General features: G+C 34.2%; 1 protein-coding gene across 2 annotated transcripts; it reads left to right on the forward strand.

Moving 5' to 3' along the window:
* Positions 1 to 339: 339 nt before the first annotated feature.
* On the forward strand, positions 340 to 20,383 carry Rilpl (Rab interacting lysosomal protein like). Of its 2 annotated transcripts, XM_074170669.1 has the most exons (7): positions 342 to 824; positions 5,317 to 5,562; positions 9,338 to 9,535; positions 9,596 to 9,771; positions 9,841 to 9,945; positions 19,366 to 19,458; positions 19,522 to 20,383. In XM_074170669.1, the coding sequence occupies exons 1-7, from the start codon at positions 510 to 512 to the stop codon at positions 19,631 to 19,633; spliced, it is 1,245 nt and encodes a 414-aa protein (XP_074026770.1). In that variant the 5' UTR covers positions 342 to 509; the 3' UTR covers positions 19,634 to 20,383. The 2 variants fall into 2 exon arrangements, with proteins under 2 accessions (XP_074026771.1, XP_074026770.1); XM_074170670.1 differs by lacking the exon at positions 9,841 to 9,945 and having other exon boundaries at positions 340 to 824.
* The last annotated feature ends 680 nt before the right edge of the window (positions 20,384 to 21,063 follow it).

A 21,063-nucleotide genomic window follows, 5' to 3' on the forward strand; every position in this document is an offset into this window, starting at 1 on the left:
GCACTGAAAATAAAATCCAGTGGATCATTTGCCCTAAAATCGCGAATAAACTTCAAAATTTCAATGAATTCAAAAGTGGACAAAAAGGTGTTATTAAACGTTTCTAAGCACTAACAAAATACTATTAAAACCAATCGGAAGTCGAAAACATTAAAGACGATCGAGTCCGATTAGTTCTTATAACATTCGATCTGATTTCACCAAATAAAAAATAATGGAAAGGTATCTTTATATTTTCCTCTGATCAGCTTATTCACAACCATATTCAGTTTCATTCACAGATTACAGACATATTTCAGTGTTTTGTGGCATCATATACTTGGAAGAGAATTTAGAGAAGACGAAAAAATTTTAAAATGTTTTTTGTGACGTCAAGTCGAAATTGAATATTTATTGAATCTTCGAATATTTAAAGGATGACACTTCAACTAATATATTGAAATCGGAAGTGGTTATAGTGTATTATTAATTGTATGATTGTATAGTCAAAAGTAGTCAATTGGCAATTAATGCCGCGCATTAACTACTCATTCAATTTCGAAAAAATGGAAGATATGAGTGACATTTCAGGGGATGTGACTGTGGTGGACGTTTATGATATTGCTTCAGATATTGGAAAAGAATGTGAAAAAATTATAGACATATTCGGAGCTGATGCGGTAACTTCTCTAATGCCGAAAGTTATAAACGCTCTCGAATTACTTGAAAACTTAGCTACAAAGAATGAAAGGGAAAATTCCTTGCTACATGAACTTCAAGCCAAAATATCTCAATTGGAAAATGATAAACTGGAGAAAGCTGAGTACAGAAAAAAATTTGAGAGGGTTAGTCATATAATTTTTTAACAATTACATGTACTTATTACAGTACATTTCAATAAATTTATCCACTTCTTTTTATCAGATTATAATAGTCGCCCTATATTTTATGATACTGATAAATGAATAATTATTTAATATATGTACAATTATGCATAAAATGTACAAATAGGTAGAATGCTTGGTCATAAATATGACACCTTTCTTGAATAAATCATTTCCTGATCTACAAACAAAGAAAGGTTCTAGGTTAGGCTACAATTTTCATAATTATCTCGTATACTTTAGAGCTATTTATCGAAGAATCTTTGAAATGAAAAATGGGGAAAGAATTAATCACCATAGAAAAAAAAATTGAAGCACACAGTGCACCCAAAGCATCTGGAAAAATCATTATTGTTGTGAAAACCAAATCTAAAAAAGTCAGGAGCTGTAGTACCTAAAAAAACCTCAAGAAACGTTTTTGTTTAATTGCTTGATTTCCATGATTCAGACTTCAATGAAAATGTGAAAATCATCTTCACAGGTAACTAACTCATTCATAAAATTATTTTTTAGGTATTCAATAAATATAACCTGCCAATATTCTAGAAAATTTTGATGTCTAAGCACATGTAAATTTGAATGACTTTAATAATGATGTCAATTTTTTTGTATATTTAGCTTTTTTTTAAATGATATTGTTCAAAAATAATGTTTATTGTAACTCTAGTTACATAGCTAGTTAAATATAATCAAGTGACATCCAATACTTTAAATGTAATATCTGGAGTCCCTCAAGGGTCAGTATTGGGTCCACTGCTATTCTTGCTGTACATAAATGATACATGTTAAAAGGTGTAAGATAAAACTGTTTGCTATGTTGTACTGCTCTGGGACAACTAATGAAATCTCAGAATGTTTGAATGAGGAACTATTAAATATAAATGAGTGGTTATGTGACAACGGCCTCAAGTTAAATGTTAATAAAGCAAAATGCATGTTAATAGGTAGCAAATATCGTTTAAGACAACTGCAAGATGAACAGCTGTCATTGAATCTTTATATTGATAATGTCATCATTGAAAGGGTAACAACTTTTAAATATCTGGGAGTGGTAATTAGATCAAGAAGTGAACCTTAATGCGCACTGTAGTTATATTCAGAAGAAAATAGCCACAAAAATTCTACTTTTATATAGACTGAAAAATAAAATAAGTGAATATACAAAATTAACAATTTATAAATCAATAATAGCACCCCACTTTGACTATTACAGTACATTACTCTATTTTGTGAGCAATTAAAATCTAAACAGATCCATGAGGGCAATATTAAGTTGTAATAAAGCACATCTGTAGAATACATGTTGGAAACACTGTCTCTTATGTCTGCTAAACAAAGGATAACACTGAATATGCTAATATTTATATTTAAAATTAAACACAATATGTTGCCAAATTCTCTGAGCGATCAGTTAACCTACACAAGTAGTATTCATACACACTCCACTAGAATTAGAATAGGAAATTTTTATATCAACAGAGATCATATAGGTTGTGACTCGTTGTATAGTTCTCGTCTGATTGCATTTAATAATTTGCCAAGTCATATAAAAAGCTGTGATTCTTTAAATTCATTCAAAAGAAAATGAATTGTAAATATATTTCAAGTAATTGTCATCAATAATTCGTCTTGTTTTCTAGTTTCTTGTTCTTAAAATGTGACTTGTCTCCAACTTTATATATATTTTTTATTGTTTTGTATTTTATAAGTGACTGACTGTACTATGAACAGCATTATTTGCTAATAAAGAGTATTAATAATAATAATAATTTATCTTTGTTATTAGAGGAGTTTTCTGGACAATTGAAAGATTTAGCCTAGCACGAGTGATGAGAGCTTGGCAGATCGAAACAGCGCAGTCTGCTCTTGGATGTTAAAAATAAAATTAATGTTTTTTTCGTTAATCAGTTGTTGTACCCCTACGAATGACAACCCTCAGAAGTCGAAACTTGTGCGAGCTAAGGACTAACGAGGTCTTACCTTTTAACGTGTGATTCCTAACACAAGTTCGACGATAATAAGTGAAAATTAATCGTTCAGCCTGCGACTTAAACCACCGACTCACACAGCGGTCGATTGAATGAGTGAACAAAGCACGTCGAATCGACCGGCTACCGACCTACTGAAAAGTTATAATAATAATAATAAATGTCATTTATTGGTGAATACCAAAGGGCTATCGATGGAAGGCCTTCAGCCAGTGTACAATTTTTAAATATTTGCAATTTTTACATATGCTTACATAATAGATTTGAGGTACATTATATTTCTGACAAAAAAAATTAATTATGAGGGTGATTTGATGTTTTCCAAAATAGTTTTTTCTGGGTATTTGAATTTGGATGGTTGTCCTTCAGCTCTTTCCCTACGTAATGCCTGTAGGGTCGCCAAGTTAGTTTCATTTTTGGCAAAGGGGTTTCTTAGGTCTGATAGTCTCTCCTTTACAGGTTTCACTTTTGTAGTTCTATAAAGCAGTGAGTTTGAGGGATTGTGTAGTATGTTCTGAGGGTGACGCATTTTGGTAATACTCCTTAGTGTAGATGTTTAAGCTGTTTGGATATTATTTAATGCAGGATTACAAGAACTTGAATAAATTACATGTGCATATTCGAGAAGTGGACGACAGATCATTTTATAAATTTTAGTTGCAGTTTTAATGTTGATTCCACTTTTATGTTAGACTCCGAAAGTGTTTTTCTCTATTGATGCATCTCTTTTCAATCATTTTTGTATGGCTGTTCAAGTTGATTTTGTGGTCAATGTTAAGTCCCAAGTATATTACTGATTGCCTGCTTCTTACCATTTCGTTGTTGATGTTTATTGTGGGTAACGTCTCGGAAGGGTTGTGATGAAAAATTATGAATTGTGATTTTTTCGGGTTTGGTCTCAATCTCCACTTATTGAACCAGAGCGTTATCCTGTCGACGTGATTTTGCAGTTCCTCTATTGTGAGTGCTAGCGTGCGGTTGTGTGAAACTAAGGCAGTGTCATCTGCATACTGTAAGATGTAAAGGTTTTCATTAAATTCATTCTTGTGTTCCATGAGAATTGGAGATAACGGAGAGCCTTGTGGAACTCCTTATTGGAGAGCAAATTTTTTGGAGAATGAATTTCTGACTCTTACGGTTCTCAAAATATTGTTTTATTATACAGAGAAGATGGATAAGGGTGTTCAATTCGTGAAGTTTATACCTTCATACCAAACGCTATCAAAAGCTTTATTGATATCCAAAAATAGTGCCGCAGAGTGTAGGTTAGTGATGCATGCTGTTTGTACGTAAGATGTTGCAATTACTGTAGGGTGGATTGTATTTCTACTTTCTCTAAAACCAAATTGATACATTGGTATATTAATATGTTCACTGAGTTGATATTTGATGATTTTCTCAAAGTTTTTTCCTAACACTGAAAGGAGAGTAATGGGTCTGTAGTTGCAGGTCTGTGAATGGTCTGTATTGGACTTTGGAATGACAATTATTAATCCTTCTTTCCAGGCTGTAGGATAGTAATGATTGTTCAAACAATATTCATAGATAGAGATGATATGTTTGTGTATGTCTGATTCTAGGGCTCGTACTATTCTCCTAGATATATTATCTATTCCTGGGGCTGTATTTTTTCCCTCACTGTTGATGTTATAATATAAATCTTCATCTATTTCTTGATCATTTGGAATTGGGATATTTTTGAAAATGTTTCTGTACCAATTATTGATAGACTCATATTGATTTTTGTCAAAGTGAACATGATTTTCTTGAAAAGTTATGATTTCTACTGCAGAAATTACCCTTTTGCGGAAAAACAATGCTTTCATTAGAATACAGTGAATATCCTTTTTGTAACAATAAAACTTAGAATTTGTGAAGTTTTTCAAGAACAACTTTCTCAATTCTTTTCATAAAAACAATTTACATTAGTTTGTTTGAATATAGTGTGTAACAATTGCGAGCCAATCAACAAAACTTGCAGAAACATACTACTTTTTACAAAATTTATTGGATTTGATTTGTTTACTTTGTAGACAAATATATTTCGACAAATTTCCTCGAGTAGATATTCATATCTCAATTACTTACGTTTTGAAAATTGTCATTGTTTATGCATAAATTTTGAATCTGACCTTTCAATAAAACAAATTTTGTATAGACGGATTTTTCTTGACTTGGACTTTTTTTTATTGATGAACAGTTAATTTCAGAAACTTTAACGTGGACTTTCAATGATGATGAAACGAAAACTTACTCTAATATCTAAAAAACTCCTCCAGAGTGTTCGGGGGGTTATTCATTGACGTTGTAGAAGAGGCAGATGGGCATAAAATTCTAGAAACTACACAAAGTGGAAAAACCCATTTTTAGAGAAGGAGTTCCACAAAACTACTAAAAACCGAAATTGATTTGAACATAAAAACAAAAAACTCTCGGTTTACCACATTCAATTATTTCTCTTTTAGGAATTGGAGATTATTGAGGAGCAGTGGCGATCTGAAAGCAAAGATCTAGTTGGCATGGTGGCAAGATTGCAAGAAGAGAATAAAAAATTAATGAAAGAACAAAGTCCGAATTACACTCTCTCCCAATTGACACCCTCAGCAGATGGCGACATTTTACAAAAATTGAAAGATTCTTTAGAAAAACAAAGAGATGAAATCAGATTGAAAGAAAAAATGTTGCTGGAAAAGAATACTGACGTAGATAATGTGAGTTCATTTTTCATAAATATGTAATTTCCTTTTTGTAAAGATAGAATGATTTGTAAAGATAGTGAGATTATCACTAAATAGTTTTACAAAAACGCAACACGTGAAATTTGTGTTCAAAATAAATTTTATAGGATTGGAATTTATGGTATTTCAGTAATTGTAGATAATTACCTGGTACTTAACCTAGAATTGATAGTGTTGTGGCTGAACAGAGCAAGTTCCATAGCTTCATTCCCTATTATTTCATTTGGGGAGTTCATTATTTAATTTTCCACCGATCCTGTCTCTAAATTTGGCTACTAGTTCGACCACGTACTTTCAGTTGAACAATTGTGCTTTAGCCACCATTTTTATAATAAAGTTCAATTACCAATACTCATTAAGCAAAATGATAACCCATAAAAGTCACGGTCAAAATATGTGAGGTTCTAAATGTAGATAAATAAATTTCTGAAAACTATCAAAGAAATAAAAATTGCGTTGTTTTTTGATGCCAGCATTGAATTCCAGAGTAGTTAATACTAAATTATAGATAGACCAGTAAAGTAATTCTCGAATTTAAATCAGGTCAGCTGCTCACTGACAAATAAATATTAAAAGTGAAAAGACGCTTTATGTTCATTTATTGCCAGATTTTTCTAATAACATTTTGTCTCCAACACTCTTTTTATTGTATATCAATGATTTATTGGAAAAAAACAAGAATCCAATATATTGCTTTGCTTGATAGTCGGGAACATCGAAGAAAGGTTTAGGATTTGTCAAGTGTTCAAATGCATCAACAGCCATAGAAAAAGCAAATTTAATAGCTGAACATCTTGCGTCCACTCCACAGTTGATTTTCTGGGAAAGGCATCACCCACTATTCCCACACCAGAGTTCACAATGCCGCAGACTACTTTTCGATGTCTGGTCTGGCGAATTTTGAAACAGCTCGATATCAACAAGACGTCTGGTCCTGATGAAGTGCCCGTCATCGTACTTGAAAAGTGCACAAATGGACTTACACCATTATTTTGCAGACTTTTCAACGTGTCTTACAAGGAAGATGTTTTTCCTTCTTGTTGGAAGATTGCTCGCGTTCAGCCTATTCCCAAAAAGGGCAAGAAAAATCTTTCATGGCATGGGGGTTTGCTGGCTAAACTTCGAGGCTATGGTTTTTCGGATCATTTCTGTGTATAACTCTCCAGCTTTCTAAAAAAACGTTCCCTGCAAATGGCCGTCGATGGATATCTCTCGAATACTTTCACTATCAACGCTGGTGTTTCCCAGGGATCTATATTGTCTCCAACACTCTTTTTATTGTATATCAATGATTTATTGGAAAAAAACAAGAATCCAATATATTGCTTTAGTGTCCGACCGAAAGTGGTTTTTACGACCGAAACCGAAAACGAATTTCGGCGACGGTCTCAGTTTCGGCCGAAACCGAAACTTCCTTACAAGGATTATATTTTGAGTCAGTCTCTATTTTTTAATATTTAAATCACAACGTTATGCAGTCTTCAACATTTTTACTTATTGATAATCAACATAACAAACCCTTGTTTAAGAAAAAATATTACTTGCACCTTAATAGTATGTTATGCAACGATCATGTAATGATGGTTATTAAGACACGAGCATTAACCGGGATACGAAACGAGCCGAAGGCGAGTTTTGTATGGTATATGCGAGTGTATTAATAACCATTACATGAGAGTTGCATACGCTATTTTTTCTAAACCCGATAAATAATGAAAAATATAAATATTATATTTGTATTGAACACATTTACAGTAATTAACTCATATTTTTTTAAAAAAACACAAACTTAATGGTATTATCATGGATTCATGAAAACTATAAAGATTCTAATTATATTTATATTGAATATAACAACTGTAATTAATCTGATCTTTTAAAAATATTGGAGTCGATGGTATTCCTTCTATATCGCTGTTTTCAGACATTTTGATAATATAGGTAGGTAATATGAAAACTGATTTTGACAAATAAAGCAATTAGTTACTTAAGTTAGAATCTAGGACAAACAAAGGAACAGGATTCTTGATTGAAAAATTATGGGTTTCTATTGGTTGATAATCTGTATCATTATGAAAAATCTGTATCATAATGGATATCATTATGAAACGGATTATGGTCATATAAGTGTATTGTTAGAGTACAGGTGTAGAAAAAAATACTTAAAATACGTGAGGTGTTTATTTGAGTAGGTGTAGATCCTTCTTTTGAATATTATTGATGGTTTTTCAAAAATATTAAACATAAAATTACTTATTTAAGTTGTTACCTAATATCACAATAGGTACTTAATATTTATGTAATAAACAAAGTAAGTCACGACATGATTAGGAACGTGGACGCGGCAAAATTTCTTCGTCGCTTGTATGAAATTCAACGCGCCGAACATGACCGATCACAGCGCGGGAACTCTCGAATGCAGTTTCGGTTTCCGTCGTAGTTTCGGCAGGTTTGCCGCCGAAACCGAAACTAAACCGAAACCCGTTTTTTTGCCGAAACTAAACCGAAACCGAACTTTCGGTCGGACACTATATTGCTTTGCTGACGACAGCACACTTGTTCCATTTGGATTCCAGGACATCAGCTGTGGATTCACCGGCAGCAGGAGGTTGCATATCTTTATGAGGATTTGGGAGTTATTCCGAATTGGGATGAAAGTAACCAGGTTCAATTCTATGCCATAAAAACCCAGGCATCGGTTTCCTCCAAAAAGATAATATTTCTGAATCGGATATAATAATGTCAGGACAGACAATTCTGCTTTCTGCTTGGCGTTGAAATGGACACCAATATGTTTTGGCACAATCATGTCGCTGAAATTGCAAATGCTGCTTCTTAAAAGCTTGGAATACTGTTCCGAATCAGAAAACTGTACACACCTCAGCAACTTTTGATTCTTTATAAAGCTCAGATCAGACCTTCTTTGGAGTATTGTTCCCATGTAAGGAGCTCCGTCTTCAAGCATACCTTGAAGCTGCTGAATTCCATTCAGAAAAGAGCCATCCTCCTAATTGGAGACTCTCTCTAGTAGGCCCTACTCTACTAGAGTAGGCCCTACTCTAGTAGAGTAGGCCCTACTCTAGTAGAATAGGGCCTAGAGGATGACAGCACGACCAGCTGTCGAAAGCGCTCGCAGATAATTAAACAGAAGTTATAGAGCTTCAAATCCTTTTTGTAACTTACATTAATAGTAATATATACATACAAAGCACTATCAAAACCTCCCCATATCGTTCAATAGAGATATCATAGTGGTTACTTTGAAATGTTAATCAAGACGGATAGAAATTATTAACTATGATGTAGTGAAGATGTCATTAATCAGATGACTTGCAAGTGGTATAAAGTGCTTGAGAAGGGTACAGAGAGAGAATACATCTAATGTTATCATAATCGATTTCCCAATGTGCGATCCTATGTATTGTACCCTATTATACTTTACCTACTATACAGTCTAGACTTTATCCATTGTTAATTCTGCCTGTTTCTCAGTTTCCGCTCAAGGGTCTAGTTTTTTAGACCAATCATGAGGTCATCAACGCTATAATGCATACGGTAAAGAACTCAAGAAAGATGATCGAGCATTAGTGTTTTAAATCAGGCAAAAACCGTTGGACTTAAGAAAAGCATGTAGATATAAAAAACTAAATGCGTATCTTATTGTAGAGCATTTCAATCTTGTCTACTTTTTGAACAGCCTTCATGCATTTATTTGCCTTAGGTTTTAATGTATTGCTGTTTTTGACAGTTGAAAACCCAAGTGGAAAGACTTACTAATACAAGCAGAGAATTAAGAAGAAAACATAAATCTATGCAGACGCAAGTCCGAACACTTTGTGATGAAAGAGCAGATTTTCTTGTGCAACTACAGGACCAACAGAGAGACATATCAGCATTAAGGCAGAGGTTGGGACTCGCTCAAAAGGAAAATGAGGATCTTGTGAAAGTAATGTTTTGTTTTGATTTATAGATTTTTGTTGATTGGAATATTATTTGATCATTTCAGTGCGATCTTACACTACCAAGTAACAAAGCTGTATATGATTTGGATGATCCAAACAGACCAAGATTCACAACACAAGAGCTCAAAGATATTTTACATGAACGTAATGAACTTAAAGCTAGAGTAAGTGATTTAGAAGATGAGCTAGAGATCTATCGACCTAAAAATAAAGCAGAAACGTAAGTTATCATTGAAAAAGAATAATCTTAGTGCTTTGATTTCTTTTCATTATTTTTTTATTTTAATAGCTTAAAAAATCTTCTTCCTTTAATGGACAAAATTGAAACAACCTGTGATAATTTAGTTAGACCACATAAGGCTCCTACGCCTAGTCCTCCACGTTCTGAAAGTCCGTAAGTTGGTTATATTTTTTTTTATTTAGTTTTTTAATCACTCTCTTAACTCAAAACAATTTTTTTATTCATAAGTAACCATTTTTGTCATTGTGGTTTAAGCAAATGACGATTTTAAAAAAGTGTTTTAAATTTTTCATAAAATGAGAAATACAAAGTTTTTTTTCATAGTTTTCATTAATTTATTTTTTTTTTGTTATTCTCTGTTAGATTTATCATGGAGTATATGAAAGTGATGTTTTACTAAAAGAATAAAAAAATTAATTTCAAATCAATATTTAAATCTACATTGAGGATTTGTAGTTTACATTTTTTTTTCTAGACATGATTTATTTCAAATATGATACTCAAAAAAGAATGTGAACAGTCACTAGACCAGTGTTAATAACATCAATCTAATTGATACGCTTGCTATGCTTATATATTACTCTGTTCAAAATATAAAATGTGAATTTTCACTTACCTCAAAAAAATATGTATTCATCTATTTCTATTTTCAAAGTAGTCCTCCTCAGATACAATACACTTGTGCGTTTTTTCCGATCCTTAAAGCAATTCTAATATGCACTTTTTGGTATGTCCTTGAGCTCTCTCAGCGATTCAGTTTGTATCTCCTCAATCGTCGCAAAACGCCGTCCTTTTATGAGTCTGTTCAATCTTGGGGACAGAAAAATGTCTCAGGGGGCCAAATCTGGTGAATACGGTATTGTTTTTGGCCAAAAAATCACGAACATGCAATGACGAGCAGGTGAAATTATCGTGACACAAAAGCCATGCATTATTTTCCACAATACAGGACGTTTTCTCCGTATTACTTCTTGCAAGCGGCGCATAACTTCAAGATAATACTCTTTATTGGTCATACGACCATGTAGCAAGAACTCCTGATGCACTACCCCATGATAACCAGAGAAAACAGTAAGCGAAACCTTGACATTTGATCGAACTTGGCGCGCTTTTTTTGGTCTTGGCTCCCCAGAGTTCATCTATTGGGACGAGCGGATTTTGGTTTCGATATCATAACCATATACTCATGATTCGTCACCAGTTATGACCCTTTTAAGCAAATCTGGATCGCCTTTGACTTCATTCAACAATTCTTGAGTGATGTTTATGCAACGACGGGTTTTTCAGCAATTTTGGAACAAACTTCAGTGTCACATGCTTCATGCCCAAAATTTTAGAAAAAACTGCATAGCATGAGCCAACCAATATGCTTAGCAACTTCTCTAATAGTGATTCGACGATTCTCCATAACAATTTTTTTATTTTCTCAACATTTTCATCGGTTTTTGATGTACTGTGGCATAAGCTTGAGTGAAAATATTGTACCACTTGTAAATATAAAATATTTTTTAGTACTTTATTCTATTTTTTACACAGCATTTGATGCAAATTATTTGATCCACTCTTTTCGATAGCAGAAGATTGCCGATCACGCAAAACACATCTAGGTTAGGTTAGGTCTAAAGTGGGTGGGTCTATTCGAACCTCCACCGCAACCCATAAGGGTTTATTGTGGCTTACACCTATTCACACTGGGCCAAATAAACCCTGCTTCTTAACGAAGCCGATTAGTTTGTATGGTGAGTGGTCTTTCAGGTCAGATGGTAAGAGTACAGCTCTGCGGAGCGGGGCAGGCACAAAGTAAATGCTCTGCTGTTTTATCATTTTCCAAACAGAGGCGACACACACTGTCTTCCGACAGTACAAGTCTGCATATGACGATTCAAATGACAGTGACTTGTAAGAAGGTCTGTTAGACATCGTAGTTCATCCCTACTGTAGTCCAATATCTGTTTGGTATCAAGCTTCGAAGGGTAAATAAACGCCTTGGAGTCGGCCAATCCTGGAAGATTCTGGCAGAAGTCCATAAATCTTCTTGCCATCCAGGTAATCAATCTGTGTTTAGAAAGCCCAAAGCGATGCTAATGACAGGTAAGCTGCGATGAAGCTGCTTGCAGCACCCTCCTTTGCAAGAGAGTCAGCAGCTTCGTTGCCTTCCACGCCAGTATGGCCAAGAATCCAGACCAGAGACAATCTGTTGAGTCTTCCTATCGAGGAGTGTCGTTTTTGTCAATTTGCTACCAATTTAGACATTGCTCAGTAAGAGCCAAGAGCTACCAACGCCGCTTGATTATCCGAGAATATTTTGATTGACTTGTGTGTCAGGTTGGATTTATCCAATCTCTCCGCACATAATTCAATAGCGTAAATTTCCGCTTGAAATACAGTCGTATAAACTCCTACGCAGGTAGATATCTCTGTCCTGGGTCTGTGACTAAAAACACCTCCACCAGAACTGGAATGTGTTTTTGATCCATCTATGAACCAACAACTATCTGCTCTTCGTAGCTGCAGTTCGTTGTTGACAGTTGGAGGCATAAAGTCAGAGGTCATTTACAGAATGCTGTGACTTCCAGTGTCAACCAACAGTCTGTTGCACTCTGCATTAAATTGATTTGTGCAATTGGCAATGTGCACAAGTCTGTATGCAGTCCATCTAGCCTCTCTCTCCAGAAAAATGTGGAAAGGAGGTAGATACAGGGTGTTAATTAAGTATGTACCATAAATTTAACATTTAGGTAATTTTAAGATGAAATGTTCATATAAACATGGGTCCGCAAATCCTTCGTTCTCAAGATAGAGGGTATTAAAATAAAAAAAAAGGTTATTTGTAAATATCTCAAATATCCTTTACCTAATTTTGTTGTAATTTGGCAATGGTATTTATAACATTAAGGAGCTAATTTAGCCTGAACGTGATTCAATTTATTAAGTCCAGTGGCGTCTCGAGCGGGATTTGAACTAATATTTTTGATTTAAAAATGTACGCCACTAACTTTTGTGCAATTTTTATTATTTCTGTGGATTAAGCAATTAGAAATACAACTTTTTTGTCTCTTGAATTTTTTTCTTATCTTGCTTAGTTTTTAAGAAAAAAAAAGTCGACCTTATTGCATATCCCTGGACCTCACAAGGAATAATATGGGGAATTAAATGTTTCTTTTGGAAATTATTATTTTTACAATTTTTCATTACTAATTATGTAACAATAACAACAAATATTAAATAACATTAACATCTAGACTAACGAATTGCACTAAATTAAGTGTTGGAAATGGCCTCCTTCGGCTTTAATACAACCGTCTAGCTGCCGCATCATTGAATTTCACACAATTCTGAAAATATCTGGCGTATTTTTTATTATGTCACATGAATTAATGATTTTATTCCGTAAATCCTCTTCACTTTGAATAGTAGTTTGTATACCAACGTTTTAAGGTGTCCCCAGAGAAAATAATCTAAGGGATTCATTTCGGGCGAGCGAGGTGGCCATGTGGCCATGTGATTGTTGTGGAAGTTAATAATTGAATTGCGAAAAAAACAAGGTTCATCTATAAACAATATTCGACTTAGGAAACCTGGATTTCTTCTTACTTTACCGCGTAACCAATTAGAAAAAGGTAGTCTGCTGGGCTCTTAAAATCTGCTACACTGTAACATGGGTAATATTCAGTTCTTCAGATATTTTCCGAGTACTGGTATGAGGATTTACTTCAATCTCATTTAAAACAGCTTCTTCAATTTGAACTGTTCGTACCATTGCAGGCCTCCCAATGACAACCGTCGATCTTTCAAAGCTGCCTGTTTCAGAAAGTCGTGTTAGGAGACGTACAAAAGTTCTTCTACACGCTGAGGAAATCTTTCATGGTAAATGCGTCTTGCAGCATTCGAGTTTCCGTGAGCCATTCCATAACAGAAATACATATCTGCCATTTCACCGTTAGTAAATTGAACCATGTTTTACAAAAATGGTTCGAAAAATAACCACTAAACACACTTTTTATAACAATTATAAATTAAAAGCTTATAAAATTGACAACAACTGTCAAGTTGTTTATTAAATGCTGCAATCGTTTTCCAAGCAACCCTTGATTATTATTTATGGTATTTTCAGAAGAGTGCGAAATTCAATGATGCGGCGCGGCGGCTAGACGGTTGTATTGAAGCCGAAGGAGGCCATTTCCAACACTTAATTTAGTGCAATTCGTTAGTCTAGATGTTAATGTTATTTAATATTTGTTATTGTTACATAATTAGTAATGAAAAATTGTAAAAATGATAATTTCCAAAAGAAACATTTAATTCCCCATATTATTCCTTGTGAGGTCCAGGGATATGCAATTAGGTCGACTTTTTTTTCTTGAAAACTAAGCAAGATAAGAAAAAAATTCAAGAGACAAAAAAGTTGTATTTCTAATTGCTTAATCCACAGAAATAATAAAAATTGCACAAAAGTCAGTGGCGTACATTTTAAAGTCAAAAATCCCGCTCAAATCCCGCTCGAGACGCCACTGGACTTGATAAATTGAATCACGTTCGGGCTAAATTAGCTCCTTAATGTTATAAATACCAATGCCAAATTACAACAAAATTAGGTAAAGGATATTTAAGATATTTACGAATAACTTTTTTTTTATTTCAACACCCTGTATCTTGAGAACGAAGGATTTGCGAGCCCATGCTTATATGAACATTTCGTCTTGAAATTACCTAAAAAAATCATCTATTAAATTTATGGTACATACTTAATTAACACCCTGTATAGAAGGATCTCCATGGCCGCTGACAGTGTGGTATTGATGGCACCACTGATAGCCAGACAAGCCTGTCTCCGTAAGCCAGAGAGCTTCGCTTGGGCCGTTTTCTGTAAAGCCTTCGGCCACCAGGCAATTGCACCATAAGTGATCATTGGTCTAACAATCATCACATAAATCCAGTGGATTTGTTTGGGACCTAAACCCCAAATTTTACCACAAATCCTTCGACATGTCCATAGAGACAGTCTGGCTTTGTGTAAAATTTTTTCCAAGTGAGCGTTCCAGGTGAGTCTTTTATCAAGTATAATGCCAAGATATTTCACCTCGGTTCCAAATGGAATAAACTCATCATTGAGGGAAAGTGGCATTATATCGTCCAATTTCCTCCTCTTGGTGAAGGGGATTAACACAGTTTTGCTGGGGTTGACAGACATCTGCTCCCTAAGGCACGAACTGTGAATAACGTCCAACGCGCTTTGGGGGATATTACAAGATACCTTTCCCGACGTGGACCTTGCCAGGGTGACAAGGTCATCTGCATAAACTTGCAGATCAACTTTTCTTCTGTCGAGGGCATCAAGCAGACTATGCATCAGGAGCGACCACAGAAGGGGAGATAGTACCCCACCTTGAGTGCAGCCCCTGATGACCCTAAACCTAATGGCCTCGCCTTGAAGAGTCGTAGTTGTAATTCTGTTTACTAGCACGGCATAGATCCAGCCAGTTATGGTCGATTCTATACCCTCCCTAGCCAGAGACAATCCTATAGATATAGATAGTGCATTGTCAAAAGTTCCTTCAATATCAAGAAATACAGCAATCGCAATCTCCGTGTTGTCAAGGGATTGGGAGATTTTCTCAACGAGGTTGTTTAATGCTAAATCTGTGATTTGCCGGTTTGATAAGCATACTGGTTGTTATTCAGGGGAGATGCATATAATGCTACCCTCCTCATGTGTCCGTCCAGTATCCCCTCAAGTCGTACCGATTTAGGGTGTGGTTCTCTCCGACCCACTTTAGGAATATATACCACCCTTGCTGCCAACCAACTGAGTGGTATATAGTTCCACGCCAGACTAGCTCTATACAATTATGTAACAAAATAAAAAAATGAAAAATCGCCAATCGAATGTACTTAGCCCGCGAAATTTAAACATTCACCACATTTGAACAGTCAGCGTATAGGAGTAACTTCTGAAAATATTGAGATCCTTGATTTTTTTTACGTAATTAGGTAAAGAGTGTACATTTTCTTGGAAGTATATTGCAATGTACCACATTGGAGAGATCATGTACATTTTCAGCATTAAACTCTTATAAAGGCTCAGCTTGGAAATCATACAGTGTGACCCAAAAATTTTCTCATCGTAGTAACACATAATATCATTTTATCACTATCCCATTATCATTCTACCATAATATCGAGGACTGGATCCTCCGGGAGAAGGACATATTAAGAGCAGATGGTTGTTGGTTCACATATGGATCAAAAACACCTTCAGGTTCAGTCGCATATCCAGGGCCGAGATATCAACCTGCCTAGGAACCTATGCGACTGTATTTCAAGAGGAAATTTGCGCTATTGAATTGTGTGCGAAATGATTGTAAGAATACAACATCATACATAATTCAATAAAAATATTCTCTGACAGTCAAGCGACGTTGAAAGATCTTGTCTCCTAACGAGCAACGTCTAAATTGGTAGTAAACTGCCAAAAACGACTCTCCTCGATAGAAGACTCAACAGAATCTTCCAGGATTGGCTCACTCTAAGGCGTTTATTCACCCTTCGAAGCTTGATACCAAACAGTTGTTGGACAACAGTAGGGATGAATTACAATGTCTAACAGGCCTTCTTACAGGTCACTATCATTTGAATCATCAAATATAGAGACTTAGACTGTTGGAAGACAGTGTGTGTCGCTTCTGTTTGGAAAATGACGAAACAGCAGAGCACATACTTTGTGCCTGCCCTGCTGTGGACCGAATCAGGTCCCCAGCAGGGCAGGCACAAAGGCAGAATCAGGGGAAATGGCTATAATGACTTCCTGAAAACTCAAAACCTCCTGAGTTTTTTTGTATTCACCATTTTCCGAAGAGTTCTAACATTACATCCATCACCAGGCCAGTACCTCTTATGAGATCTAAGGCAGATTGAAACCGCACTTTCTTTCATGGGATCATCAATGCAATTCTTTTGGATTCCGGTATCATTTTATTGCCTACTTACGGTGCAGAAAGAGACAGCAAGATAAAGCAAATATTGAATAAATTACAGTTTTTAATTCCCCATGTCTGTATGTTTGACAACCCACATCATAACTTGAGATACAATGAAAAATTCTCATAAATTCATTTTTACTGAGAGCAAAAATCACAGAGTTCAAGAAAGTTTAGGTAGATTTACAGCACTTAAAGGACATTTTGTAGGAGCTACTCACTGTCACCACTCACTGCCACACAATATCTTTCTTTATGAAAGTTGTGATTTACAATCATAATAAATGACCAGGCGGCTACCGTAAATTATTTATAATAATTACCAGCTTATAAAATAAATAACGGTTTTAATAGGAAGTATGCAAAAACCCTCAACATTTCGGAGAGACATTGAAATTAAATTGGTATTCCTTATGTTGGTAATCCATTCTGCATTCTAACGCTATGTTGGTAGCCTGTTTTTCAATAATACCAACTTTCAGCCCACATGGTTTTTTTAAAACATAAACAATGGTAATGACAATGTTAACAGATTAGAAAGATGATATTGCAGTCGCATTATTTAATATAAAAGATAACTTGTTATGTTGTGTCCAAAAATGCCCCGCTATTCTCTAGCCTCCCTCAGTATTCCCCAGCGCTCCCAATTGACTTCAAATAGTCTTGAAACCAGTCACCACTAAAAGACTAAAAGAAAGCATGTTGTTTGAAATCTTTTCACCTAATTACCAGTTTTTTGAATATCAACTTATAAATTTTATTTCATATTAATTTTTTTGTTACTTTTTACTAACTTTTAGAATATTTTTTCCCAATATTTCAATACTTCATTCATTTATCCTTTCTTGTGTTTGTCTGTTATTACTTTTTTGACAAAGTTCCAACCTCAAACATTCAATAAAAAAAACGTGGTGAACCACTTTCAAATATAACTCTCTGTCCAAAATAAGGAGGAAACCATGAGAACGACAAAAATTGATTTAAATGGAAAGAAGTTACCATTTTAAAGCTTATTAGAATGATTTTTTTTGAATTCAGGAATTTTTTATTGGTTTCGGAGATATAATTTTTGAGATACTAAATAGTAAAACCACTTTCTCATTGCTGCTTTTCATGGTGTGTCTACAGATTTTTAATGAGACGTTTGATCTCCGAGAAGAAATTACCAATAATAAAACAAAGTTTCAAAGCTTTTTTGAATAAGTTCTAAAATTTGGCAACTTTTGCCTATTTTACAAATTAAAATGATTTTCTATACTGGCACTCCTTATCTTAGACACATTATATATTTATCACATCAGTAAAGTATCCAGAGTTATTGATTGATTGATTGATAGGTTTATTGTTTGAGAATAAAATTTTTGTTACAAACACAATGTCATAAATAAATATCAATATAAACATGAAGTATAAGATTGAAGTATACCTGTATAAAATATAAATGATTAAAATAAAATATAAACTAAATATACATACATATGTAAAGGTTACATGACAAGAACTAGGACAACAAATAAAAATATGTTTTTGCTTGGAGATGTTTCTCCGTGCAAAACATCCTGATGCCAAATTATTGTTGATGTGTGCAATATTCCAAGGGAATTTTAAATTTTCATGTAAATAAATTCCCAGAAATTTCAAAGTAGAGTCATTCTTTATTGTGTTATTGTCTAGGGGGATATCAGGTATATTACACTTGAATGCTAATATATTTATTTTGCTGGTATTCAAAGTTAGAAAATTCGAGTCAAACCAATTCTTCACTTTTTTCATGTCGTGGCACATTTTGTTATGCAATCTGTTTTTGTCCTTGTCATGCCACACTAATGTGGTGTTGTCAGCAAATAAGGTAAATCTTCCTGTAATCGATATGTTGGTCAAATCATTAGTGTATAACAGAAACAGTATAGGACCTAACACAGAGCCTTGAGGTACTCCACAATTTATCTCTCCCACGTCCGAGGTAGATGGCGTTCTTACAATTTGTTTTCTGTCAGAAAGGTATGAACTAATCCAAATATGACTGTTATCCCTAAAACCACATCTTATGATTTTCCGAAGCAATCTGCTGTGATTGACACAGTGAAAAGCTTTGGATAAGTCTCAAACCACTGCTGCAGTAGCTTCCCGCTGTTCATTTCATTATACACCAATTGCAATAGTGTTGATATAGCTTCACTTGAACTCTTAAAATTCTGAAAGCCATCCTAATGTGCACTCAATATCCCATTACTGGTCAAGTATTCCATTATTCTTTTTTTTACCAGTTTTTCAATTATTTTTGCTAAGGTTGGGATGAGGGATATAGGTCTAAAGTTTGCTGGATCTTCATTGTTGCCGCCTTTATGGAGAGGAATGACAACCGAAGTTTTGAGAATTGCGTTGGGACATCTTCATATTTTTTCTCATATTCTACATGGCATTGTTGACATTATAAAACTCTTTGAAAAAGAAAGTGATTGACCGTCACCAGAAGTGCATTATGAAAGTACTTCAACCGTAACTAACTTTGTCTCACCCTTCTACTGATTTTTCATGAAGATCTAAACATGATTCTCAGATGAAATTATTAGGTAATTAAAAAACTAATTTTCAGGCCTTTAGATGATGATGCACCAGTTCAAGGTCCCCTACCATATGAACCAGATGATGCGCCCTGGAAAAAATCTGAATCTGGGATTAGGAAGTTGTAAGTGAAATATATTTCTTGCACGAACTTGATACCTGATAATTTATTTTTTATCTGTTTCAGTTTTCGTAAAATCTTTTCTGAGAGTAGTGGTGGAGGTGGTTTTCCTAAGCGTAGCCTCTCCACCCTCTCTAAAATGGCTCTCTCGTCGACTAGCGAACCAGTTCCTGTCTAACACAGGTTTCTCTAATACCCTAACCAATGCCTACTCCAGTTTAGGAACTGATATTTACGGTTATGTGCATCATTCTATGTGATAGAAGGTTAACTTAGCGATCAATGTTTAATTATTGTTGGTTCTTTTATCATCAGGGTGTTGAGTAAATGTACAAAATTGGTAATACACCCTAGTATGTAGACCAGAAGTGAAATCTAGGGGTTTTGTGTGATGGTGAATACGGATATGAAGTAACATATTTCTACCAAATCAGTATTGACGAGGAAATATTATTTGTGCGAAGACAAAGTTCTCTTAAAGTTTATAATTGCCTAGGGTTCCACATGGCTTGCTCCATTATGATATTCACTATTATCTGGGTTGAAAAGAAATGTGTAAAATGTTGATAACTACTTTGAGGTTTTCGAGAAGTCAGTATTATTTAATGCTAACCTATGATTCATTTTTTCCTTCATAACCACCTTTTTTTTTTAATTATATTTGACTCCGTTTATATTTTTTATATTTGTTTCATAGCCGATTGAAAAATATTGCACAACTAATGAAAATTTGAAACTTTCAGAGCTTCTACATATTATTTGAAATGAGACCTAACAACATATTTTTGAATGAATTCTGATTCAACTATTTTGAATAAGTTACACTCTCTTATTTTGGTATACTTTTACATAAGAATCCTTTATATACACTATATTTTGTTGTAAAAATTTTCATTTTTCATGTTAAATACAAATATTTCTACCCTCATTGTTAAGTTTTTTTCTTATACAATTTGCAAAATGCAACCAATTACGTTATTAAAAATGAGATACTTGATTACCTTCACTTTTATTTCATGACCTATTGAAAAGAAAAATGGTCGAGTTTTCTTTTGTAACTGGATGAATCCTGATTACAATATCAACTTTGTAAGGAAATCATTGAATCCATTCCAATATAATTTTCTAAATAATATTGATTTCAAGTTTATTCACGCAAAGTATTCCATAAGTTGATGACAAACTTATCAAAACTGTGCATTCTAATTATTTCAAGTTTAAGAAGTAGGTGTTCAGTTATCTGTTAATCAGTTTGTGTTATTTTTATAAGCTTTGAAATAATTGGAGAGGAGTCACTTTCTTCAACAATAGGTACCGACCAAATTTTTGTGAAAGGTTTCTTTCAAAATCTTTCATCTGCGAATTTCAATTCCAAAATTTCTAGTTAGTCAACTTGGATTATTCAACGGTAGAATTTCGCATTGGAAATAGGTTGATGTGGGTGTATTCTTCTATTTTGCAAATTAGTTTCTTCTTGAATATACTCATTTCATTTCTATAAAAAAAATAAACAGAATGATTGTTGAGTTAACAAAAATTATTAGTGTAGAATTCTGAAAATTCATAAATTTTGCATAATTTAGAAAAGTGGACTTCCCTTCATTCCTG

The sequence above is a fragment of the Leptinotarsa decemlineata genome, unplaced genomic scaffold (genome assembly GCF_025532065.1).
Source record: "Leptinotarsa decemlineata unplaced genomic scaffold, Ldec_3_MD MMD2_P_RNA_scaffold_9, whole genome shotgun sequence".
In the NCBI taxonomy this organism is placed as follows: Eukaryota; Metazoa; Arthropoda; class Insecta; order Coleoptera; family Chrysomelidae; genus Leptinotarsa; species Leptinotarsa decemlineata.